Source organism: Diabrotica undecimpunctata, chromosome 6, assembly GCF_040954645.1.
Source record: "Diabrotica undecimpunctata isolate CICGRU chromosome 6, icDiaUnde3, whole genome shotgun sequence".
Classification (NCBI taxonomy): domain Eukaryota; kingdom Metazoa; phylum Arthropoda; class Insecta; order Coleoptera; family Chrysomelidae; genus Diabrotica; species Diabrotica undecimpunctata.
This window is the reverse complement of record NC_092808.1, coordinates 113,095,112-113,115,752: the sequence shown is the minus strand read 5'-3', so window position 1 is coordinate 113,115,752 and position 20,641 is coordinate 113,095,112. Positions and strand designations below refer to the sequence as shown.

The 20,641-nt window shown below is 35.6% G+C and overlaps 1 protein-coding gene across 1 annotated transcript in view; it reads left to right on the top strand.

The window, feature by feature from the left end:
- LOC140443752 (uncharacterized) overlaps window positions 1-20,056 on the top strand; it is a 255,377-nt gene extending 235,321 nt beyond the window's left edge. Inside the window, exons 17-28 of the mRNA XM_072535170.1 lie at window positions 4,413-4,564; window positions 8,394-8,645; window positions 9,174-9,497; window positions 9,607-9,814; window positions 9,937-10,106; window positions 10,273-10,542; window positions 10,599-10,760; window positions 10,839-11,054; window positions 12,070-12,320; window positions 12,450-12,649; window positions 12,736-12,920; window positions 19,534-20,056. Of these exons, the coding sequence (XP_072391271.1) occupies window positions 4,413-4,564; window positions 8,394-8,645; window positions 9,174-9,497; window positions 9,607-9,814; window positions 9,937-10,106; window positions 10,273-10,542; window positions 10,599-10,760; window positions 10,839-11,054; window positions 12,070-12,320; window positions 12,450-12,649; window positions 12,736-12,920; window positions 19,534-19,893 (2,750 nt within the window). The 3' untranslated portion in view covers window positions 19,894-20,056. The remainder of the gene's footprint in view (window positions 1-4,412; window positions 4,565-8,393; window positions 8,646-9,173; window positions 9,498-9,606; window positions 9,815-9,936; window positions 10,107-10,272; window positions 10,543-10,598; window positions 10,761-10,838; window positions 11,055-12,069; window positions 12,321-12,449; window positions 12,650-12,735; window positions 12,921-19,533) is intronic.
- Window positions 20,057-20,641: the final 585 nt, after the last annotated feature.

The following is a 20,641-nucleotide window of genomic DNA, read 5'->3' as shown; positions in this document are numbered from 1 at the left end:
TAAAAAATTATTATTTACCAGATAGCTACTTAATTCCGTGCTAGAAATCTCACTTCAACTTCCCGAGTTTGCGAAAACACCGTCAATCAAATTTTTATGGTTATACTTGGAATATTTAACTTCTTGAAGTGAAGGAAATTCTATGCATTAATTGGATTTTCTTTCGCTAACTGCCACCGTTGTGTACCACTTCAAACTCCCGATCAAAAGTGAATTTTAATTCACAGTTAATTAACCAAGAAGAGCCATTTTTCCACTTCCCCTCATCTCCTGTCATCTAATTTGGTTCGCAATGGTACCAAATTAGAACAGAGTGACAACTTAAATTATTAACAATACACACTTAATGGGCAAATGAACACTTAAAGTTAGGCAACCCATACTACGTCTCTGAAATTATTTTTAATATAAATTGTTTATTATTTTAATTTAAATTGTAATAAAAGTAACGACTGTTACACGTTCTAACACTTTTGATAAAGTAGGCAGAATACTAATAGGTCTAAGATCCTTATATTCGGTTGGATTGTTACATTTAGGTATGGGTCTAATTAATGCTTTTTTCCATTCATCTGGAAAATAGTTACTCGAGAGGCAACAATTCATTATATGCGTTATATAAGGAATGATTAATGGGCAACATTGAAGCAACATTTTTAAGTTTAAACCGTCTGAACCGAGAGCATTAGATTTAATAGTATATAACAATTTTTGCACTAAATCACAAGATACTGGAGTAAAGGTAAATTGTTCGCGATTAGGTACAGTATTTAAATAATTGTCAATTGTATTTTGATTGATTGTTAGATGTGGGATGCATGATGTGCTGATTAATCTCATAGGGTTCTTTTAATGTTTCTGGAATTGTGTGTTCTGTCTTACCAATATTAATGAGTTGTAAATTTTTCCAAGTATTTTTTATCCCACCCACATGAAGTTTGTGTTGAAAGAAAGCTTTTTTTTCATTCTCACATGCTAATGTTGTATAATTTCTAATCATTTTGTAGTAGGTAAGGTGAGCTACCTCCTTAGTTTTCTGCCACTTCTTTTTGGCCTGATCTCTTAGTGACATAAGAAGTTTCACATTATCTGTTAGCCAAGGATTATAATTTTTAGTGACTTTAATCTTTTTAAAAGGAGCATGTTTGTCGAAGAGAGCCACAATGGAGCTGCTTAAGAATTTTACTTTATCATTGATGTTTTCAATGTGATAGATGTTGGCAAACAAAGTACAGTTTAAATCAAGTAAAAAAAGATTTACATCAAAGTGTTTGAAATTTCTAACAGTCTTAAAAATTGGGGCTGGTTTTTCTGGGAAGATATTGACGTCACAATAAATAAGCTCATGGTCTGTTATGTGGTCAAGAGAACACACACCAAAGGAGTTTATTCTATTTTTGTTTGAGACAATTATATAATTAATCAGAGTCTGCGATGTAGGGGTTATATGAGTTGGCCCATCAATAATCTGTACCAAATTAAAACTGTCAAGTAAGTCATTAATTTTATGAGCTGAATTCAGATGTGGATTGAGTAAGTCAACATTAAAATCACCCAAACAAAAAATTTTATCACAGTCTGTAACCATATCAGCAAGATATTTTTCAAAAAATTCAATAAAAGTATTAATTATGTAGTCTGGTGGTTTATAGACTACATCTTTAGGTCTTTGATCTTTTGGCTTAGTTTTTCTTTATGAGTCAGACCGATCGGACAGCACTTCCTTTCCGTTTCTTTTAGTGCCTTCGTCATGCCATCATTTGCTTGATGTACATCTTTTATTTCGTTTTGCAAGTCTTCATATGTCTGGTTAGGGTATCTTCATACAGAGAAATGCAATTCTTTTCTTTGTATTTTTATGATCATCTTTGTTCTGTCCAATTTGACATTTAATAGTATCTTAGCTCGGATTAATATGTGGTCGTTCCTATTAAAAATTTGTTGAGTACTTCGATTACGATGTCTTTTTTATTTGTTATGATATAATCTATTTCATTTTTGACACTGCCATCTGGGCTGATTCATGTCCATTTACGCTGAGGCTTTTATCGAAAAAAGAGTTCAACATGAATAAATTTTCCTAGTGTAAGAAGTTCAGTCATCTTTGCCCTCGGTTATTTCTTTTGCTATATCCATACTTACCCATTGCTACTTCTGCATCATCTTGTTTAAACCCCATTTCGCATAAATGTCGCCTATAACTATTGTGTAATATGCTGGTGTGGCATGTAACGCTGTTTCTAGGTCCTCATAAAATTCTTCAATTTCTTCACCCGAGTGGGAAATCGTTGGTGCATGTCTGGATTACCTTAAGGTTATATCTTGCATTTAGTTTGAAGATGAGGTATACAATCTTCGGGCTTATACTGATCATTTCAACGATATTTTGTGTGTGCTTTCTATGTATAATGAATCCTACTCCATCATTTGAAATGTCTTCTTCTCCTCTAAAATGAAATATGTGTCCTGATTTAAGAGTGATTTGAGCTTCTTCCCTTCGTCTTATTTCGCTGAGGCTGATGATATCCCATTTTATTCTTTTCAGCTCTTCTTCCAGTTCATCATCTTCTGGTCTCATATAGTTCTAACATTGTATGAAGTAATATGTTGTTTTTCGAGATTCTTAGCACTCTCTGCTCCAAATCTGTTCCAACCGCTACCTTGGTTGGGGTTGTTTCGAGTCGCCGGAAACTGTGGGCCGTTCAGTAGTTTTGTCTTTCATGGAAAATAACTTTTGGGATTTTAAGCCATTAAAACGCCACGCTTGGCTAGTGTGTGTTGGCGAGTTGCTCTGAAGTGGGGGGAAAGGGTGGAAATGGAAATGCTTTGGTTTTGAACATGGTTTCCCCGGGATGGGAGGCCGGGGAATCCATAAACTCGTGTGGATAAGTGTGCTATTCCTAAAGTAGATCTATCCTCAGCCGAGATCGCAGATAAGTATTGACCCGCTACCCCTAAATTGACATAATTGACATAATATAGATAAAATTGATCACTTTGTTAGTTCACTATATTGTGTGTTACTAGCTGAAGCGAAGGAATTAAGTAAAAAGGTTCTTTTTCTTGATCTTTGCCGAGGTTTACAATAATTAAATTCCTTGTTTAGATAAAAGCTCTGTTATTTTAATTAATACTTATCCATTTACGAAGTTCAAACCTTATTTCAGCCAAGAATTTCGAAAAATATCGAAAAGAGCTTATTTTGATAGATGTCAATGAATTAAGAAATGAATATTAGAGTACAGGATGGAAGAAATAAATTGACTTGTTTGATCATTTTGCATAAAAACTAAAAACTACAAAGTAGTGGCTACTTTTTTATACTGTCCCCATAAAATATTGAAGGACTAATTTTGAAAGTACACGACAGAACCACAAAAAAATTTGAAAACATACTACTTACCCAACACAAGAGCTTTTAAACTATGTAATCCTTACCATACGATCCGAAGAAAACAGGGTATGCTACTGAGATATTTTAAATTAAAAAAGTGGTTTCAATTAAGTTTAATTGACTGAAACTTTGCAGAGAGGTAGCTTTGGTAAAGCTGTCAAAAATTCTCAGTGCACCAAGATTTAGAAATCCATTTTATCTAAGTTATAGAGCTTCAAAATGTAGGTTTTAAGTCCATTGAAAAAATCATGAATTTGGAAACATGCCATCCCACACATTCAATATAAGTCATCCGAATCCTAATGTCATTCAGATCCCATATTCGTATTTATTGAGATTTAGATGCCGTATATTAAATGTGTTGAATTATACGTTTCTAAAATCATAATTTTGAAAAATTGACTAAAAACCGCCATTTGAAGCTCTATATCTCAGAAATAATTGATTTCTGAGTCTTTAGCCACTAAAAGAATCACTTCTTGAAGTTTGTTGGACTTATTTACTAATACCCAATATATTATACAAATGTGCATTATTCAAATGGACCAAAAACCGATACTTTGAACCTCTGTAACCCAGAAACAATTGACTTATAAGTCTTGTAGCAATGAGAACATTTGATCAGCATGACCAAAGCTACCACTCTGCACATTTTCGACCAATTTAACTGAAACCATGTTTTCCGGTTCAGAAAATAGTGGAGGGGGGAATAATTTAGCCGCGCACTGTGTAAAGCAAATAGCGCTTGTCTAGTTGCAACTTAATTATATTGCCGAAATTAGTAGTATCGAGAACTCATCACAGTTTCTTTTTGATTTTTTGATGGTAATGTAAATATTGCTTTCAAATCATCCGTTTCTGCGGTGGACTAAATATTGTTAAATTAGTTATATGTATTATAAAAAATAATACTGGAAATTCGGAATGCTACAATTCGGCTGTATGTAAGTAAACCAAATGGTTTTATTTAACAATCTTGCAAAATATTTTATTTTCTAATCTTATCAATTTTTAATAGGTGACACTGGCCAACCTGGTCCACCGGGTGTTCAAGGAGAAGTTGGACCTCCGGGCCCTGAAGGTGGTAGAGGTTTTGCAGGACTTCCAGGAGGTGTTGGACCTTCAGGAAAAGATGGATTGCCAGGTCTATCAGGAGAACGAGGTCCACCGGTAAGTAATAATTAAGTATCAACGTTTATTAATCTTTGGGTATTCTTATTTAGCTGTTCTGTATTTTTTCTTTTTGGTTTATTAATAATTTTCGTGATATATATTTACCGGCTTTATTAATGTTTTGTTAAGTTTCGTGGTCTTTTTTTTTGTAGTATATTCCTGATCTTCTTCATTTTTAGCTTGTTCCAGCATCAAACTTCGTTCCATCTTTTTTAGGGGCATCCTACATTTCTTCTTCCATTCGGTATGAAATTTAGTATTTGTTTAAATAGTCGATTTTCATTCATTCTGCTTATACGTTGTTGTTAGTTTTCGTCTTATGTCTTCATCTCCATATCTATCATGTCTTGTAATGACTTTCTCAGTCTTCTGAGAAATCTCACTTCGCTACCTTGGATTCTAAAGTTAGGTATCTCAGTAACAAACCATTGTCCGTATACAGCCTTGCGAATTGTCTGTATATATATATATATATATATATATATATATATATATATATATATATATATATATATATATATATATATATATATATATATATATATATATAGTAAACTCTTAAATATTGGGGAAATCTGCAAGAAATACTCTAATGTGTATCAATTGTTTCGCCAAACGTTTTCGCCAAAGAGAATTAATTTGGCTTCTTCAGGGCGTAACTTAGAATTGTAGAGTTAGAATATTAAAAAACTTTGCTAGTAACATAGTGGTGTTTTTTGTTACTATGTAACAAAAAACTTTTGTTACTATGTCACATAGTAACAAAAAACACCACTATGTTACTAGCAAAGTTTTTTAACATTCTAACTCTACAATTCTAAGTTACGCCCTGAAGAAGCCAAATTAATTCTCTTTGGCGAAAACGTTCGGCGAAACAATTGATACACATTAGAGTATTTCTTGCAGATTTCCCCAATATTTAAGAGTTTACTATATATATATATATATATATATATATATATATATATATATATATATATATATATATATATATATATATATATATATCAGAAAATCATAAAAGAGTGGAATAAAATAATATACGGATGAGGATACTATGAGGAACAATTCACCGACCAAACCAACTAGCAATACAATCTTCTTCTTCTTCTTCTTCTGATGTTGCTACAACCCTTTGTGAGTCTTGGCCTGCTTAACGATGTTCTTCCATTCTGCCCTGTCGGATACTTTCCTTCGCCACTGCCTGATATTTATGGTTTTAAGATCCCTCTCTACGTCGTCTATCCATCTTTTACGGGACCTTCTTCTTGTTCTGTTTCCTTGGGGCTTCCATCTCTGGACTACTTTTACAGCTCGATTATCTGGCATTCTTTCTAGGTGACCAAGCCAGTTTTGTCTTTGTGACTTTACAAATCTAACAATTCAGTAACTTACTTTTCATTTGTATGCATAAAAGCATTAACATAACAAGTCTTTGTATGCATAAAAGCACTTATTACCGCTAAGAATCCGTGCTTGTATTTCTTAACTGATGTTATTGTTGGCATTTATTATTGAGCCTAGGTAGGGAAAAGTGGAGGCATATTTGTAGGTATGGTTGTCTACCTTCAGATTCTCATGTTGATTCGATTTTATGCACTCCATATATTTTGTTTTGCTTTCATTTATATATAGACCAAACGTAGCAGCTTCTCGTTTCAGTTCTATAACTTTTTCGCTTAATAATCATAATAATCACCCAAAAATGGATGACAGAAGAAATACTATTACTAATGGAAGAACGACGAAGACACAAAAATAACCAAGATGGCAGCAATATGTATGAAAACATTAACAGGCAAATAAAAGCAAAAATAAGAATAGCAAAAAATGAATGGCTTAAGCAACAATGTATCGATCTAGAACATTTACAACGACAGCACGACGACCGTAATTTACATAAAAAGCTTAAGGAGACTGCTGGCATATACAGAAAACGAAGACCAACACGAGAAGCAATAGTAGCAACACAGGTGCTGGTCCAAAATTGTTACGATCAGAAGAAGGATGTGTTCCTATGCTTTTTAGATTACCAAAAAGCGTTTGATCGTGTCCAACACCACAAGTTAATGCAGATCCTCAAGAAAGTTGATATAGACCAAAAAGACATAAGATGCATTGAAAACTTGTACTGGCATCAAACGGCACAGTTAAAAATAGACAATTCTATATCCAAACCCATACATATAAGAAGGGGCGTTCGACAGGGACGTGTGCTTTCCTCTCTTTTATTTAACATTTATTCGCAAGCCATATTTCAAGAGTCTTTGGAGAATGCAAAGATGGGAATCAAAGTGAATGGAGTATTGATCAACAACATACGATATGCTGATGATGGTGTCTTAATTTGTGACAACATAGTCGATCTTCAACAACTTGTCACTATAATCGGAGAATACAGTAAGCGAATAGGATTAGAGATTAATACCAAAAAAACCAAATTTATGATAATCTCTAGAAACTTGGATGCACTTGAAAACTCCACCATAACACTGAATACTAAGTCCATTGAAAGAGTGAGTAAATTTAAATACCTGGGATCGTGGCTTTTTGAAGACTGGGCATCGGGCAGGGAAGTAAAATGTCGCATTGAGCAAGCTCGACAAGCTTTCGTAAAATTCAAGAAGGTACTGACTTGTTCAGAGTTCGATCTTCAACTGAGACTAAGGTTTACTAAGTGCTACATGTGGTCAGTGCTGCTATATGGCGTAGAGGGCTGGACACTCAAAACGAGGGATGTAAACAGATTAGAACCTTTCGAAATGTGGCTCTATCGCCGTATCCTAAAAATACCATGGACAGCGAAAATCACAAATATAGATGTCCTTAAAAGAATAAACCAAGAACGCCAACTTTTCGAAACCATCAAGAAAAGGAAAACGGCGTATCTAGGTCACATCATGCGAAATGAAAAATACCAGTTCCTCCAACTTATAATCGAGGGTAGAATTGAAGGCAAGAGCGGAATGGGACGCAAGAAAATGTCCTGGCTCCGAAACATAAGGCAATGGACAGGGATTAACGACATACAATATCTGATACATATTGCAAGAAATAGAGAATTAATGGAAAATGTGATCGCTAACATCCAATAGTGGATTTGCATCTGAAGAAGAAGAAGATAGACCAAACGTAGCAGCCTCTCGTTTCAGTTCTATAACTTTTTCGCTTAATACCCTGTTGCGGCTTATTATGCCAACATCATCCGCATATGCGCTAACTATACAATAATTAAGCTATAGCTATCATCATCATGTAGTCCATCTCTCGTTCACTGTAGTTACATGTTTCACTTCGCTCCGTATGTCATTATCGGTAAAACGCATTGTTCATATAATCTGCTCTTCAGGTACGTTTCAGCATTCTCCCCTTCATCCCCAAATTCCCCCATTCATCATTTTTATCTGGTTTCGTAGATGGTTGCTCCAAATATTGATTTAAGCGCCTTTGGTGAAGATGTCAAAATTCTTTTCGTGCCCAGGACCGCCGAGAGCGATGAGCGGGCCCCGGTAAGAAGCCCCATATTTTCTTTGGTCTTTCTCTCTTCTATCTTTCTGTACGTGTTCATGTGAGTACTTAGTTCGAGACTCTATTGTTTGCCATTCGCTGTAGATATCCGTACCATATTAGCTGCTTTGATTGTATTTCATCCATTAATGTACCTCCTATTCCAATGAGTTCTCTGATTTCTTCACGTACGTTTCACGTACATATAAATGTATAGTTTTTACCAGATATTATACTTTCTAGTAAATACAACTCTCTTATTGTAATAAAATTAATTTGATCTCGGTTAAGTGTGATTATTCAGATGATTTTTTTATAGGGAGAACCAGGAAAACCAGGACCATCAGGACTTCCAGGAGTTATTGGTCCTCAAGGACCCACAGGTGAACCAGGACCTATAGGAGAACCAGGGACACCAGGAGCACCAGGTATTCCTGGTGAAGCAGGATTACCCGGAGACTCCGGTAAAGAAGGACCGTCTGGACCTCCCGGACCAATTGGCAAACCTGGTCCGCCTGGTTTAACGGGATTACCTGGTTTTCCGGGAGAAAGAGGAGCTAATGGATTACCAGTAAGTTATATCGATATTTATTCTAAAAATTTACAGATTATCTACTTTTAAGATAAACGAACAATACTTATTCGTCTTTAACTAGCATTCTTTCCATACCTTCTCGTTTTTTACTCATTTGTTAAAAATGTCAGTCTACTTTGGTTCATAATTGTGATGATATTAATTTCTATTAGTATTTAGTTATTTGTATGGTGTGCTGTCGATCATAAGAGCATCATACTGCACTTGACTCACATTTAAAACGCGTTCAACTCTTATTTTTTAATGGCTAAAACTTTTGCAACATAAGTGCCAATGGGAAATATGAATGCTCGTGACAGGCGGGTTGCTGTTTTTTTGTAATGTTGGTTTTTATTTTTGCTATGATCATGTCATATGAATTGTTCACAATATTATTTCATAAATTTTTTGAAAACTAGTTTAGGATTGGAAATCGAATCTATGTAATTTTTATAACAATTCATTATAGTTGATTTCCATGTATAAAATATTTAGTGAAAATAACATTCATTTTAAATGTAAAAGGGTTCACCTGGTACTAAAGGAGACATTGGCCCGGTAGGCCCAGCTGGTGCCACGGGGGATAAAGGTCAACAAGGAGAATCCGGAAAAGATGGGCCCACAGGACCGGAAGGCAGAAAAGGGCCACCCGGTCCCCCAGGGCCAGGAGGAGCCAAAGGCGAAAGAGGAGAAAGGGGTGCACTTGGTGTTGCAGGAAGAGATGGACTACCGGGAATGAGAGGACTTCCAGGAGCTCCAGGACCTGTAGGACCACCCGGAGAAGATGGAGATAAGGGAGACATTGGACCACCCGGTGAAAAAGGATTCAAAGGTAGCCAAGGGGAAGCAGTAAGTATTTCATTATAAAAATATAAAAGTCAAATTAATTAAATATTTCCTCTTTAAACCTCTTTAAAGAAATCTTTTCTTTTAACTTAATCTTTTTTCTTTCTTATAGGGACCAATTGGAAGTCCCGGAACTCAAGGACTACGTGGCGAACCTGGACCAGTGGGTCCGTCAGGAGAAAGGGGGCCCCCGGGACAAATGGGTAGAGCAGGAACGAAAGGTGAGGACGGGCCTAAAGGTTTACCTGGGCCGGCAGGTCCCGCTGGACCACAGGGATTGCCAGGATCAACTGGAATTAAAGGAGAAGTAGGCGATATTGGTGAGTATATATTTCGATAGAATAACACTTCCCTGTCAACTTTTAATTCATATGATAATTATATTTATTTTGGTTCACATATGATTGTCCTAAATTCAAAACAAAGTTCTTTATTTTCTCAGGACAAAAGGGACCACCTGGTCAAACAGGATCACCAGGAGAACCTGGACCAAGGGGTCCAAAAGGGGTGGAAGGCATTCAGGGACCGTCAGGAATGGAAGGTCCACAAGGCATGAAAGGTGATAGCGGACAATCAGGTTTGCCCGGACCACCGGGAAGCGAGGGAAAACCAGTAAATATTTGTTTATTATTTAAAATGTATTTATTTTAGTTAAAGTAGTTCATCGACTTTTAAGTCGATTAGATTATATATAGATTTTATTTTAATTATAAATTCGCTTATTAATAACAACTTCCACAGAACTGACAGAGAAAGTGATATTATTGTGCGATTTTAGGGAGACCTTGGCCCAACTGGTCAAAAGGGAGATGAAGGAAAAGCTGGTATCCAAGGGGCGGTAGGACCTAGAGGTCCTCCTGGACCAGAAGGTACCAAAGGAGCAGCAGGAGCTCCAGGTTTTCCTGGACCCCCTGGGGAACCAGGTCCAACCGGGTTAAAAGGAGAACGTGGACAAGACGGTGACGATGGTAAACAAGGAGAAGCTGGGACTCAAGGAGAACAAGGTTTACCTGGAAAAATGGGACCAATTGGTCCTCCAGGACGACCTGTAAGTTGTCAAACTTTTTATGTCGATTTTATAAATATACTGTAAAATTATTTTAGGGTCCTGAAGGTCCAGCTGGCCAGCAAGGCAATGCAGGTCCTATAGGAGAAAAGGGTGATAAAGGAACGGCAGGAGCACCTGGTTTACAAGGACAACCAGGACCTCAAGGTGTTCCAGGACCATCCGGTCCAGTTGGGGTTGTTGGAGCACCTGGAGCTTCGGTTTGTATATTATAAAGATACGTTTAATTTTTTTAAACAATATGATCTATACTATATAATTACTGTATTTATTTTCAGGGCGAGAATGGTCCTCCAGGACCGCCTGGTACACCTGGAGACGAAGGTAAAGTAGGAGAAGCAGGACCCAGAGGTGAAAAAGGAGAACGGGGAAGGCGTGGTCCAAAAGGTCACCGAGGTGATATAGGGCCCTCGGGATCCAAAGGTGATGAAGGAGAACGAGGGAATAGAGGCGAAAAGGGACCTAGAGGCCCTGAAGGACTGAAAGGAAATATGGTAAGATTTGTTTAGAAATTATTTTTATAATTTCTAAACCTTTCATGACATAATATTGTTAATTTCTTCTTCTTCTAATGGCACTACAACTCTGTGGGTCGTGGCCTGCTTAGCAACGTTCCATTCTGCTTTGTCGGATACTTCCCTTCGCCACTGCCTGATGTTCATGGTTTTAAGATCTTACTCTACATCGTCTATCCGCCTTTTACGGGGCCTTCCTTTTATCCTATTTGCTTGGGGTTTCCATCTCTGGATTATTTTTACAGCTCAATTATCTGGCATTGTTTCTAAGTGGTCAAGCCAGTTTAGTCTTTGTGGCTTTACAAATCTAACGATATCTGCGCTTTGCAATAATTCATCCAGTTCATTTTTATTCTCCATAAACCATCGCTACAATGGGTTGGTCCAAATACCTTTCCCAATATTTTGCGCTCAAATAGTAACTTCTCATTAAGTCTTTGTATGTCTAAAAGCACTTATTACCGCTAACAATCCGTGCTTGTATTTCTTGACTGACTTTTTACTGTCATTTTTTATTGAGCCTAGGTGAAGGCATATTCGTAGGTGTGGTTGTCTACCTTCAGATTTTCAGGTTGATTCGACTTTGTGCACTCCTTATATTTTGTTTTCCTTTTATTTATATTTAGACCAAATATAGAGGCTTCCTGTTTCAAATCTATAGCTTTTTCGGTTAATACCCTTCTATTACTTGTTATTATGACAATATCATCCTCATGTGCGCATATTTGAGTGGGTCTTGTATTAATACAGCCATTCATATCTAGTTCTCTGATAACAGCTTCTAAAGTTAGATTAAAAAGTGTTGTTAATAAGGTATCATCTTGCCCAACTCCATTTTTAATATTAAATGCCTCTGTCATATCACCATCTATTCTCACCATGGCCTTGCAACCCTCCAATGTCATTTGTATAAGTTTAACTACCTTTTTCAGTATTCTAATGGTGTTCATTTACTGTTTAATATTTACAATTTACATTATAAATTATCTTACAGGGGCCCGTAGGGCTACTAGGTCCTAAAGGTAACGATGGTCCTCCTGGTCTTACCGGTGTAGATGGCCCCCCAGGTCCGAAAGGTTCTGATGGTCCGACCGGCATTAAAGGTGAACCTGGACCTGTCGGACCAGTTGGTCCTCCTGGAGCTCCAGCTGAAATGCCTTTGCTTCCTCCAGAAATGTTATTCCAAATTCAAGGAAATATGGATAAGGGAATGGTTCGTAGAAGAAGAAATGTAGAGGAGTTAATGTAAGTTAAATATAGAGTATATATTTATAATAAAAAGAGTTTATTGTAAATCACACCTTATTTTAATTGCAGGTCGATATAGATGCAATTGAACAAAAGATTAGTTATATTTTTTATTATTTTTTTTAGAGCGGAATATGAAGATGAACTTGGATCCAAATTGGATGAAATATCAAAGGAAGATATGAATATGAAATTTTTGGAAATGTACAGTACTATTTATAATATGAGAATCGAATTAGAAACGTTTAGGAAACCTACTGGAACCAAAGACAATCCTGCAATGACTTGTAGAGATCTTTATTATGGACACCCGCATTTAAAAGACGGTACGAATTGTATAAGCAATATTACGTTTTAATAACGTTTAATTTTAATAACGTTTCGCATATATTTATTTATATTATCATTTTAGGTTGGTACTGGATTGACCCAAATCTCGGTATGAAAGATGATACTGTCTATGTATTCTGCAACATGACAGCTGAAGGAGAAACTTGCGTTTATCCAGATGTTCACAGCTCCAATGTACCTAACATTCCTTGGAGAAAAGAGGGAAATCACGAGAAATGGTACTCCAATCTGAGAGGCGGTTTTCAAGTAAGTTATTTTATCTAAAATTTTAACAACCGCTTAAGGATATAATTATACATTAAGATGAAATTTATGGTAAAAATAATTTTTTATAGTTAAAAGTTCAAAAATTATTTTGAGGAAGCAAAAGTTAAACCATATTTTGCTGTTCCCTTTATTAGAATATAGATAGCATTATATTTGGTTTAAATATGACATAATTAGGTGAGCCCTCTTCTATCATATTCATTGAATTCAGAATTGCATTCTATACTTCAAAAATGAAGGATCTATATTCTATACATCAATAATACTTTTTATAATTTCATCAATCAATTAACACAAAAGAAGGAAATTCCGACCGCAATAACTTCATAACTATAATTCTTTATAACTTCAAAAAAAATTAGAAATTATTGCAAAACTAAATAAAGGTGTTTCTGCTGTCACATTGAGCAAAAAGTATGATGTTCCGAGAACAACAAACAATAAATTAAAGAAAAATGCTGAAGAAATTGAAAATTATGCTTCGCAAATAAAATTGTTGGATCGCCGGGTGAAACATCGTAAGACAATGAAAAAAGCCACAAATGAATCACTCGGCACGGCTCTGTATTTGTGGTTCGTTAAAAAGAAGTAAATCTATTCCTTTGTCCGGACCAATTGTTGCCGAAAAGCTTTGATTTTCAAGATGAAATTGAACGGCGATCCTTCATTCAAAGGAAGGACTGGCTGGTTGGAAAAGTTCAAAAATCGGTATACCTACGCGAAATCGATGAATATGGTTTGATACGTGATCATGTGTTCAATGCGGATGAAACTGGTTTAAACTACAAAGAATTGCCAACGAAAACACTCGCTGCACTGTCTAAGAAATATGCACCCGGATTTAAAACGCAAAAGCAACGAACCAAAGCAATGTGTTCAAATGCTCGTGATGACCATCGCCTTCCTTTATTATTGATTGGTACAGCAAAAAAACCACGTTGTTTCGAGTATAGTAGTCAACGGAAAGCGCGTTCATAAATATGAACGAGCTTTCCGTTAACTACTACGCACAACATAATGCAGGATATCCCCAGAAATATTGGCTGACTGGTTCAAAAAGGTATGTACTGCAGGTCAAAATTTGTTTATCTATTTTTATAACACTCTGTTTTTTCAAAAAGGTTTTATACCGGACGTTCGACAATACTTGCAATCAAAAAAATTGCCACCAAAGGCGATTCTCATTTTGGACAATGCACCTGAATGCATCCTGAAGCCGGAATGCTTCGAAGTGACGATGTGCTCTTTTCTGCCTGTATTCAAAACCTCGTTATGGAAGAGGAATCGGAAAGCATACAATTTAAAACATGCAGTCAACAATGTTGCGGATGCTTGGGCAGATGTTTTGCAAGTAACGCGAAAAGAGCGTGGAATAAATATGGCCTGACTCAATCGAAGATGAAAATGCCCCCGTGATAGCTGAGCGGGATGCGATAACAAATGAAGTTATGGTTGAATCAACTGTTTTGTTTTCGTTGCCTAAAAATAACATAAATGAATGGTTAGTTTGTGATGAGGATGCAAACTGCTATCGATTTTTGACATGATGAAATCGTTGAAATGGCAACAGAGGCGGACGAAACAAATTCAGACGCTGACACAGACCTAGAATTTGACGGTGGCGATGTCGATGATGCTATTGCAACTAACAAAGATTTGCGTAAAGAAGCTAGAGAAGTTGCATAGCACATGATCTTAAGTCGATTAAGAAATTCAGCCGTTGCAAAATGTGAACGGTAAAACTAACAAAGATTTCAGAATATTGTAAACTAAATTGATTCGCTGAGATACTAACACAAATCCCTTTTATATCGTCAAACAAAACATACAAATAAAATTTGACAGTTGTACTATGAATTTTTTTTATTTGTTTTAATGTTCTCTTAACCTTCTTTTCGATTATCCGTCATACCCTTCTTTTTTCGTAGTAGTTTTTTTAAATCGATTGTATATTTTTAACTTCACTCGAAAAGATATTCACAAAGGCACCTGGAAATCACCAGATGGACTTACCGTAAATATATGATAGATCATGTTATTGTAGACTCAAGACACTAATCGAATATAACAAATGTCCACACCAGGAGATGAGCAAATACCGATTCTGATCACTACCGGATCGAGAGTAGGGTAAGGGTCAGAATGTTAAACATCAAAAAAGGAAATAGGTTAACATGAACGATACAATGTAAAATGTCTCAAAGAAACGAACACAAATCAGATTACACATCAGAAAACAGATTAAAACATGAAAAAATAAATTGTGAGTGGGGAAAGTGCAGAAACATAATGAAAGAAGAAGCTAAAGAGAATTACTCGGCACGGAAGGTAAACAAAGAAGAACAAGAAAGAATGACTTGTTTGAAAAAATCAGCATATTAACTGATGCAATAGGGGCACAGAATCCGTCAAGCAGAGGAAGAATATAAATAACTACGTAAACAACAAAAGAAAATATGAATAAAGAACTTCAAGAAATAGAAGAACTAAATAAGCCAATAGAGAGAAGAAAATTTTACCAGAAACTAAACAAAGGCAGAAAAGAATTCAAACAAAAGATGTGAAAATGTAAGGAGGGTAATATACTCAGTGACAAAGTATTACACCCAGAAATAATATTTCTTTGAACTTGATTTTTTGGCGACAGAATGACTATATTTGAAACATGCTATGATAACAATACCAATGTTTTATCTTTTTTACTTTTTGTAAAAATAAAGTTTTATCTTTAAATTTTTTGTGAAGAAACCGATTTGTGAAAAACCGTTCGTATAGAAATTTTTAGTTATTATTCCTCAGTCTAATTGTATTCAGTGTAAGAAAATGCCTCGAGTTCGAAGATACCAAAATTACCACCAGGTTAGCGATTTTGACAGGGGTAGAATTATTGCGTATAGAGATATGGGTTTGTCCTATCGCGAAATTAGCCGTCGTGTTAATTGTACAGCAATGACGGTTATGCGTATCTGTCGTGTGTGGACAAACAAAGATAGAGGAACACGAAGAAGACCAACTGCTCAACCGAGGCGTATCACAGAGCGTCAAGATAGGCGCTTTCGATTACTCGCTCTGTGAGACCGTTTTGCTACTACGCGTCAAATTGCTGACCAACGGTTTGGACTGATTTCATTCCGCTCACGACTAGTGCTTCCTTCAACTGCGGACCACTGTCAATTAACGTTTGAATTGATGCAGACAACGGCAGCTTTGGGTGGCAGAAAGGCGTAATGTAGCATTCAGCGACGAATCACGATTCTGTTTAGAACTGCATGATGGTCGTAGGATGGTAAAACGCCACCGTGGAGAGCGACGAGATATCGGGTTTGCTGTTGAGAGGCATGTACACAGGACAGTTGGAGTAATGGTTTGGGGGGCTACTGCTTATGGTAGCCGGTCACCACTTGTGTTTATTTGAGGCAATATGACAGCTGCGCGTTATGCTGATGACATCTTAACCACTTTACTGCCTTATCTGAACGGCCGTCGAGACGTCCTTTTTCAGCAATACAAAGCATATTGCTCGTCAAACTATGGACTTTCTCCAAGAAGCTGGCGTAAATGTTTTGCCGTGGCCGCCCCGTGCTCCGGATTTAAATCCTATTGAACATGTATGGGATACGATGGGAAGGAGACTGTCCACTTGGCACCACCCTCATCTCATTTTGTTAATGCCTAGACGTATACCGTAGTGTATTCAGCTATGGGGTCGCCAAACACATTATTAAATTTTTTTTGATTACTTGTTAATAAAAATTTTTGACAACGTTATCGTTTCATTTTTGATGTAAACCTACCATGTTGCCAAACAATTAAGTTCAAGAAATTATTCCTTCTGGGTGTAATACTTCTAATATGAGTATATATTGACAGAATAGCAAGAAAGATTATTATTAAGATGGAATTCCTGAATGCGACCGAAAAATGTTTTTGATTATATTGATATATTAGATTTTCGTTTGTAATACTCCATTTTATGTTTTATATTCCTTTTAATTATGCGTTCTTATCGTATATCACACGCTAAATAAAAAAATAAATTATATATATACAGGAATATATACATATATATATATATATATATATATATATATATATATATATATATATATATATATATATATATATATATATTACAGGATCCAAATTGTAAATACAATACATTTCGGAGACGGCTATCGCCGTATTCCCGTTCTCCTTCGCCAATCTTCCAGTTCCAAGGCATGCTCCCCCTCAAAACCTCTCGATTCCATCGCTGTTCTAATTCCCTCATTCCATAAATGTCGGGTCTACCTCTTTTTCTTCTTCCAGGGGGCTTTCATCTGTGAAGTTTTTGGGGCCAACATTCGTCGGGCATTCTCAATAGGTGGCCAAACCATTTTAAACCTCTTCTTTCTATTCTGTCAATGACCGTTTCTGTAGCATTCATGTTATTTCTTATAGATTCGTTGGTCTTCCTTTCCAGCCTTGATGTTCTAGCACTTCTTCTCAAATAATCCATTTCAACTGCCAAAAATCTTCTCTTCAGGTCTGCATTATGCATTAATTGTCCATACTTCACAACCATAACAAAGAACTGATTCAACCATGGTTTGCTCTATTCTTTTTTTGTTCCTTTTGGGAATGTTACGATCCCACCATAAGGAGTTCAGACACCCTACAATTTTACGTCCCTGATTAATTCGGTGTTTAATTTTGGTTTCTCCCAAGCCGTTCTTATCAATGAGTGCACCTAAATGTTTAAATTTTTCCACTTGTTTGATTTCCACGTCCTCGTCTATCAACACTTCAAACCTTGCATCTGAATTGATAACTACATATTCTGTTTTCTTCATGCTGACTTGTAACCCCCATTTTACATATTCACTGTATAGACACTTTATAATAAATTCTAAATCATAAGAATCTTGAGCTAGGACGACTTGGCCATCCGCAAAGTTCAGGGAGAACAGTACGTCATTTCCTATGGGGATTTCCATTCGCTGGCAGTGGTTTTTCCAATTTTGAAGGTCTGCCTCAATAAATTAAACAGTAAGGGTGAAATACTGCATCCTTGTCTTAGTCCTTTAGTTACTTTTATTGGCTGTGATAGTCTATTTCCGATTTTTAGGTAGGTTCCTTTTCTAGGTCGATGAAGGCTAGATGTACTTCAGTACCAACCGCTATTCTTTTTTCTATTAATTGTTGGAGTATAAACAAGTTATCTGTGCAAGATCTACCAGGCGTAAATCCACTTTGGTTTTCGCAAATTAGATGTCCTACATCATCTTGTATTTTTCCATTTATTATCTTAACAATCTCCCGAAAGTAGGTAGGACACTTAATCCTCTGTAGCAGTTAGGATCTTTTCGAATAACCTTTTTAAAGATGGACACTTGGTGAGCGGTTTTCCATTCAAATGGTACTTTAATTTGTTATTAAAAAAATTAAAAATAAAAATAAAAAACAAAAAAAATAAATTCATAATCTTAAAATGGGATAGTTCCCGGGAGTTGGCTGTATACCATATTAATTAAAAAACTAAATATTTTTAAGATAATAAAATTTAATACTTTAAAGAATGATACCTACAATTTTAAGCAAACCACTATTTCGTTTTGCGGTTAGTAGCGCAAATACTCCAAAGTTCACTGAAGATGGACTGATAAGTCCGAAAACTATCTGAACTTTATTATAATCCATTTGAATTTTTAATTTAATTGTTTAATTAAATATTATACCACTTACAACAGAAATTTTTACTTCGATGTTTGAGTTTTTTAAAAAATAAATTCTCCGCTACTGACACGCTTGCTTCCTGGTGCCATTGCGACAGCTAATGACACGCTTATGACTCATTTCATTTTTTATTTGCTGGAGCATAGTATAAAATAAGTAATAGTCTCACAAATTGTAGAATTCAGCGTCTTAAGTGCAGCTTGTCTGCCAGAGATAAAGAAGTCATATTTAAGATAATATATAAAACATCAGATTGGTTTAGGCAGTATTCCGCACATTAATCTACTTTTTCAAAAATACGACACTCACAATATCACAAAAGGGGAAAGGACTTCGGACTTCGTACTTCGAAACGGGCTTTTCTGCAGTTGCAGTAATTAAAAACAAGTACAGGTCAAACATAAACTTAGAAAAAGAAATGAGAAAGGCAATTTCCAAATTGGAGCCACGGTTTCATAAGCTATGCTCAAAAAAGCAAGCACATCTCTCACATTAATCAGCCAGTTAAATAAATAAATATCCTTTTTCATATGTGTGCCTATGTTTTGATTTAGTTCATAATTTATAATAAAAAAAATAGTATTAAAAAGTACTAAAATTGGTAAGTATTGGGGTTTAATTGGGGGTTGGGTTAAGGGGGCATCGCAAAAAAATAGCAAAGTCTCAAGGGCGTCACAGTACGAATAAGTTTGGGAAGCCCTATGCTAATATATTGACTACCATTGAAATAAATGAGACCAGTGAAACAGACAAGGAAAAACCTTGTCCAAAACTATATACAATATGACACGCTGGATAGTTTATAAGTTTTTGAATGCCACTTATTGATTATTGTAGGACCTTTCTTAATTCTGTTTATGTTTTATTTTTTTTTTAGATTACTTATGAAACAGTGGGCACGGTTCAAATGTCATTTTTAAGACTCCTATCAAAAGAAGCTTACCAAAATTTTACCTACACATGTATTAACAGTGTAGCATGGCATAACTCGAAGACCGATAAGTATGACATGTCAATCAAACTCCTTGGAGAAGATGAACACGAGTTTGCATATAATTCGCTGAAACCAAATATTTTGGTAGATGGTTGTCAGTCCCGAAATTCTAAAAGTGAAACGATATTTGAAATTCGAACTCAGAAATTATCTCAACTACCACTTATAGATTTTTATCCAATAGATTACGGAGCGCCTAATCAGGCTTTTGGATTTTCAGTAGGACCTGTTTGTTTTAAGTAATAAGTTAATTTAAGACAAAAATGTTATTTGTTCTTGTTACAGCACCTTATTTATTTTATTATACGTGATATAAAAATATGTACATATTTCACTGCCTATTTTATACTTATTAGTTATAAGTCTTATAAGATTATATTCTTCTGTACAGAGAATTAAAAAACTATTAAAATTTATTTTTTTTATGTTTAAAATCCTCGTTAGCTCCCATGAATTCAAAATCCTCCCATAAAAATAAAAAAGAATCTAAAAAAAATACACACAAATAGCTTTGAACATTGCAGCGTCAACAATATACTGTTCACTGATATATTAATATACAACAGCACTATAGGCCCTCGAATCTAACGAATCAATAGCAATAATCGCAAAGATATTCAACAACATATACAACTCTGGAGAAATATCAACAGAATGGCTGAAATCTGAGTTTATTGCACTTCCAAAAAAACAGCAGCCAAAAAAATGCGAAGATTACCGTACTATAAGCCTCATGAGTCATCTCCTAAAATTGTTCCTAAAGATAATTCATAAGAGAATCTACAAGCTGTGTGAAAATCAAATTTCCCCCAATCAGTTCGGGTTCACAAATGCTGTTGGTAGAGGCTTTGTTCTCAGTACAAGTCTTATTCCAGAGATGCAGAGACGTCAACTGCGACGTATACACATGTTTGGTTGATTATGAGAAAGCATTTGATCGAGTACAGCACGCCAAGATGATGCAAATACTCAAGGAAACAGGTATTAACAA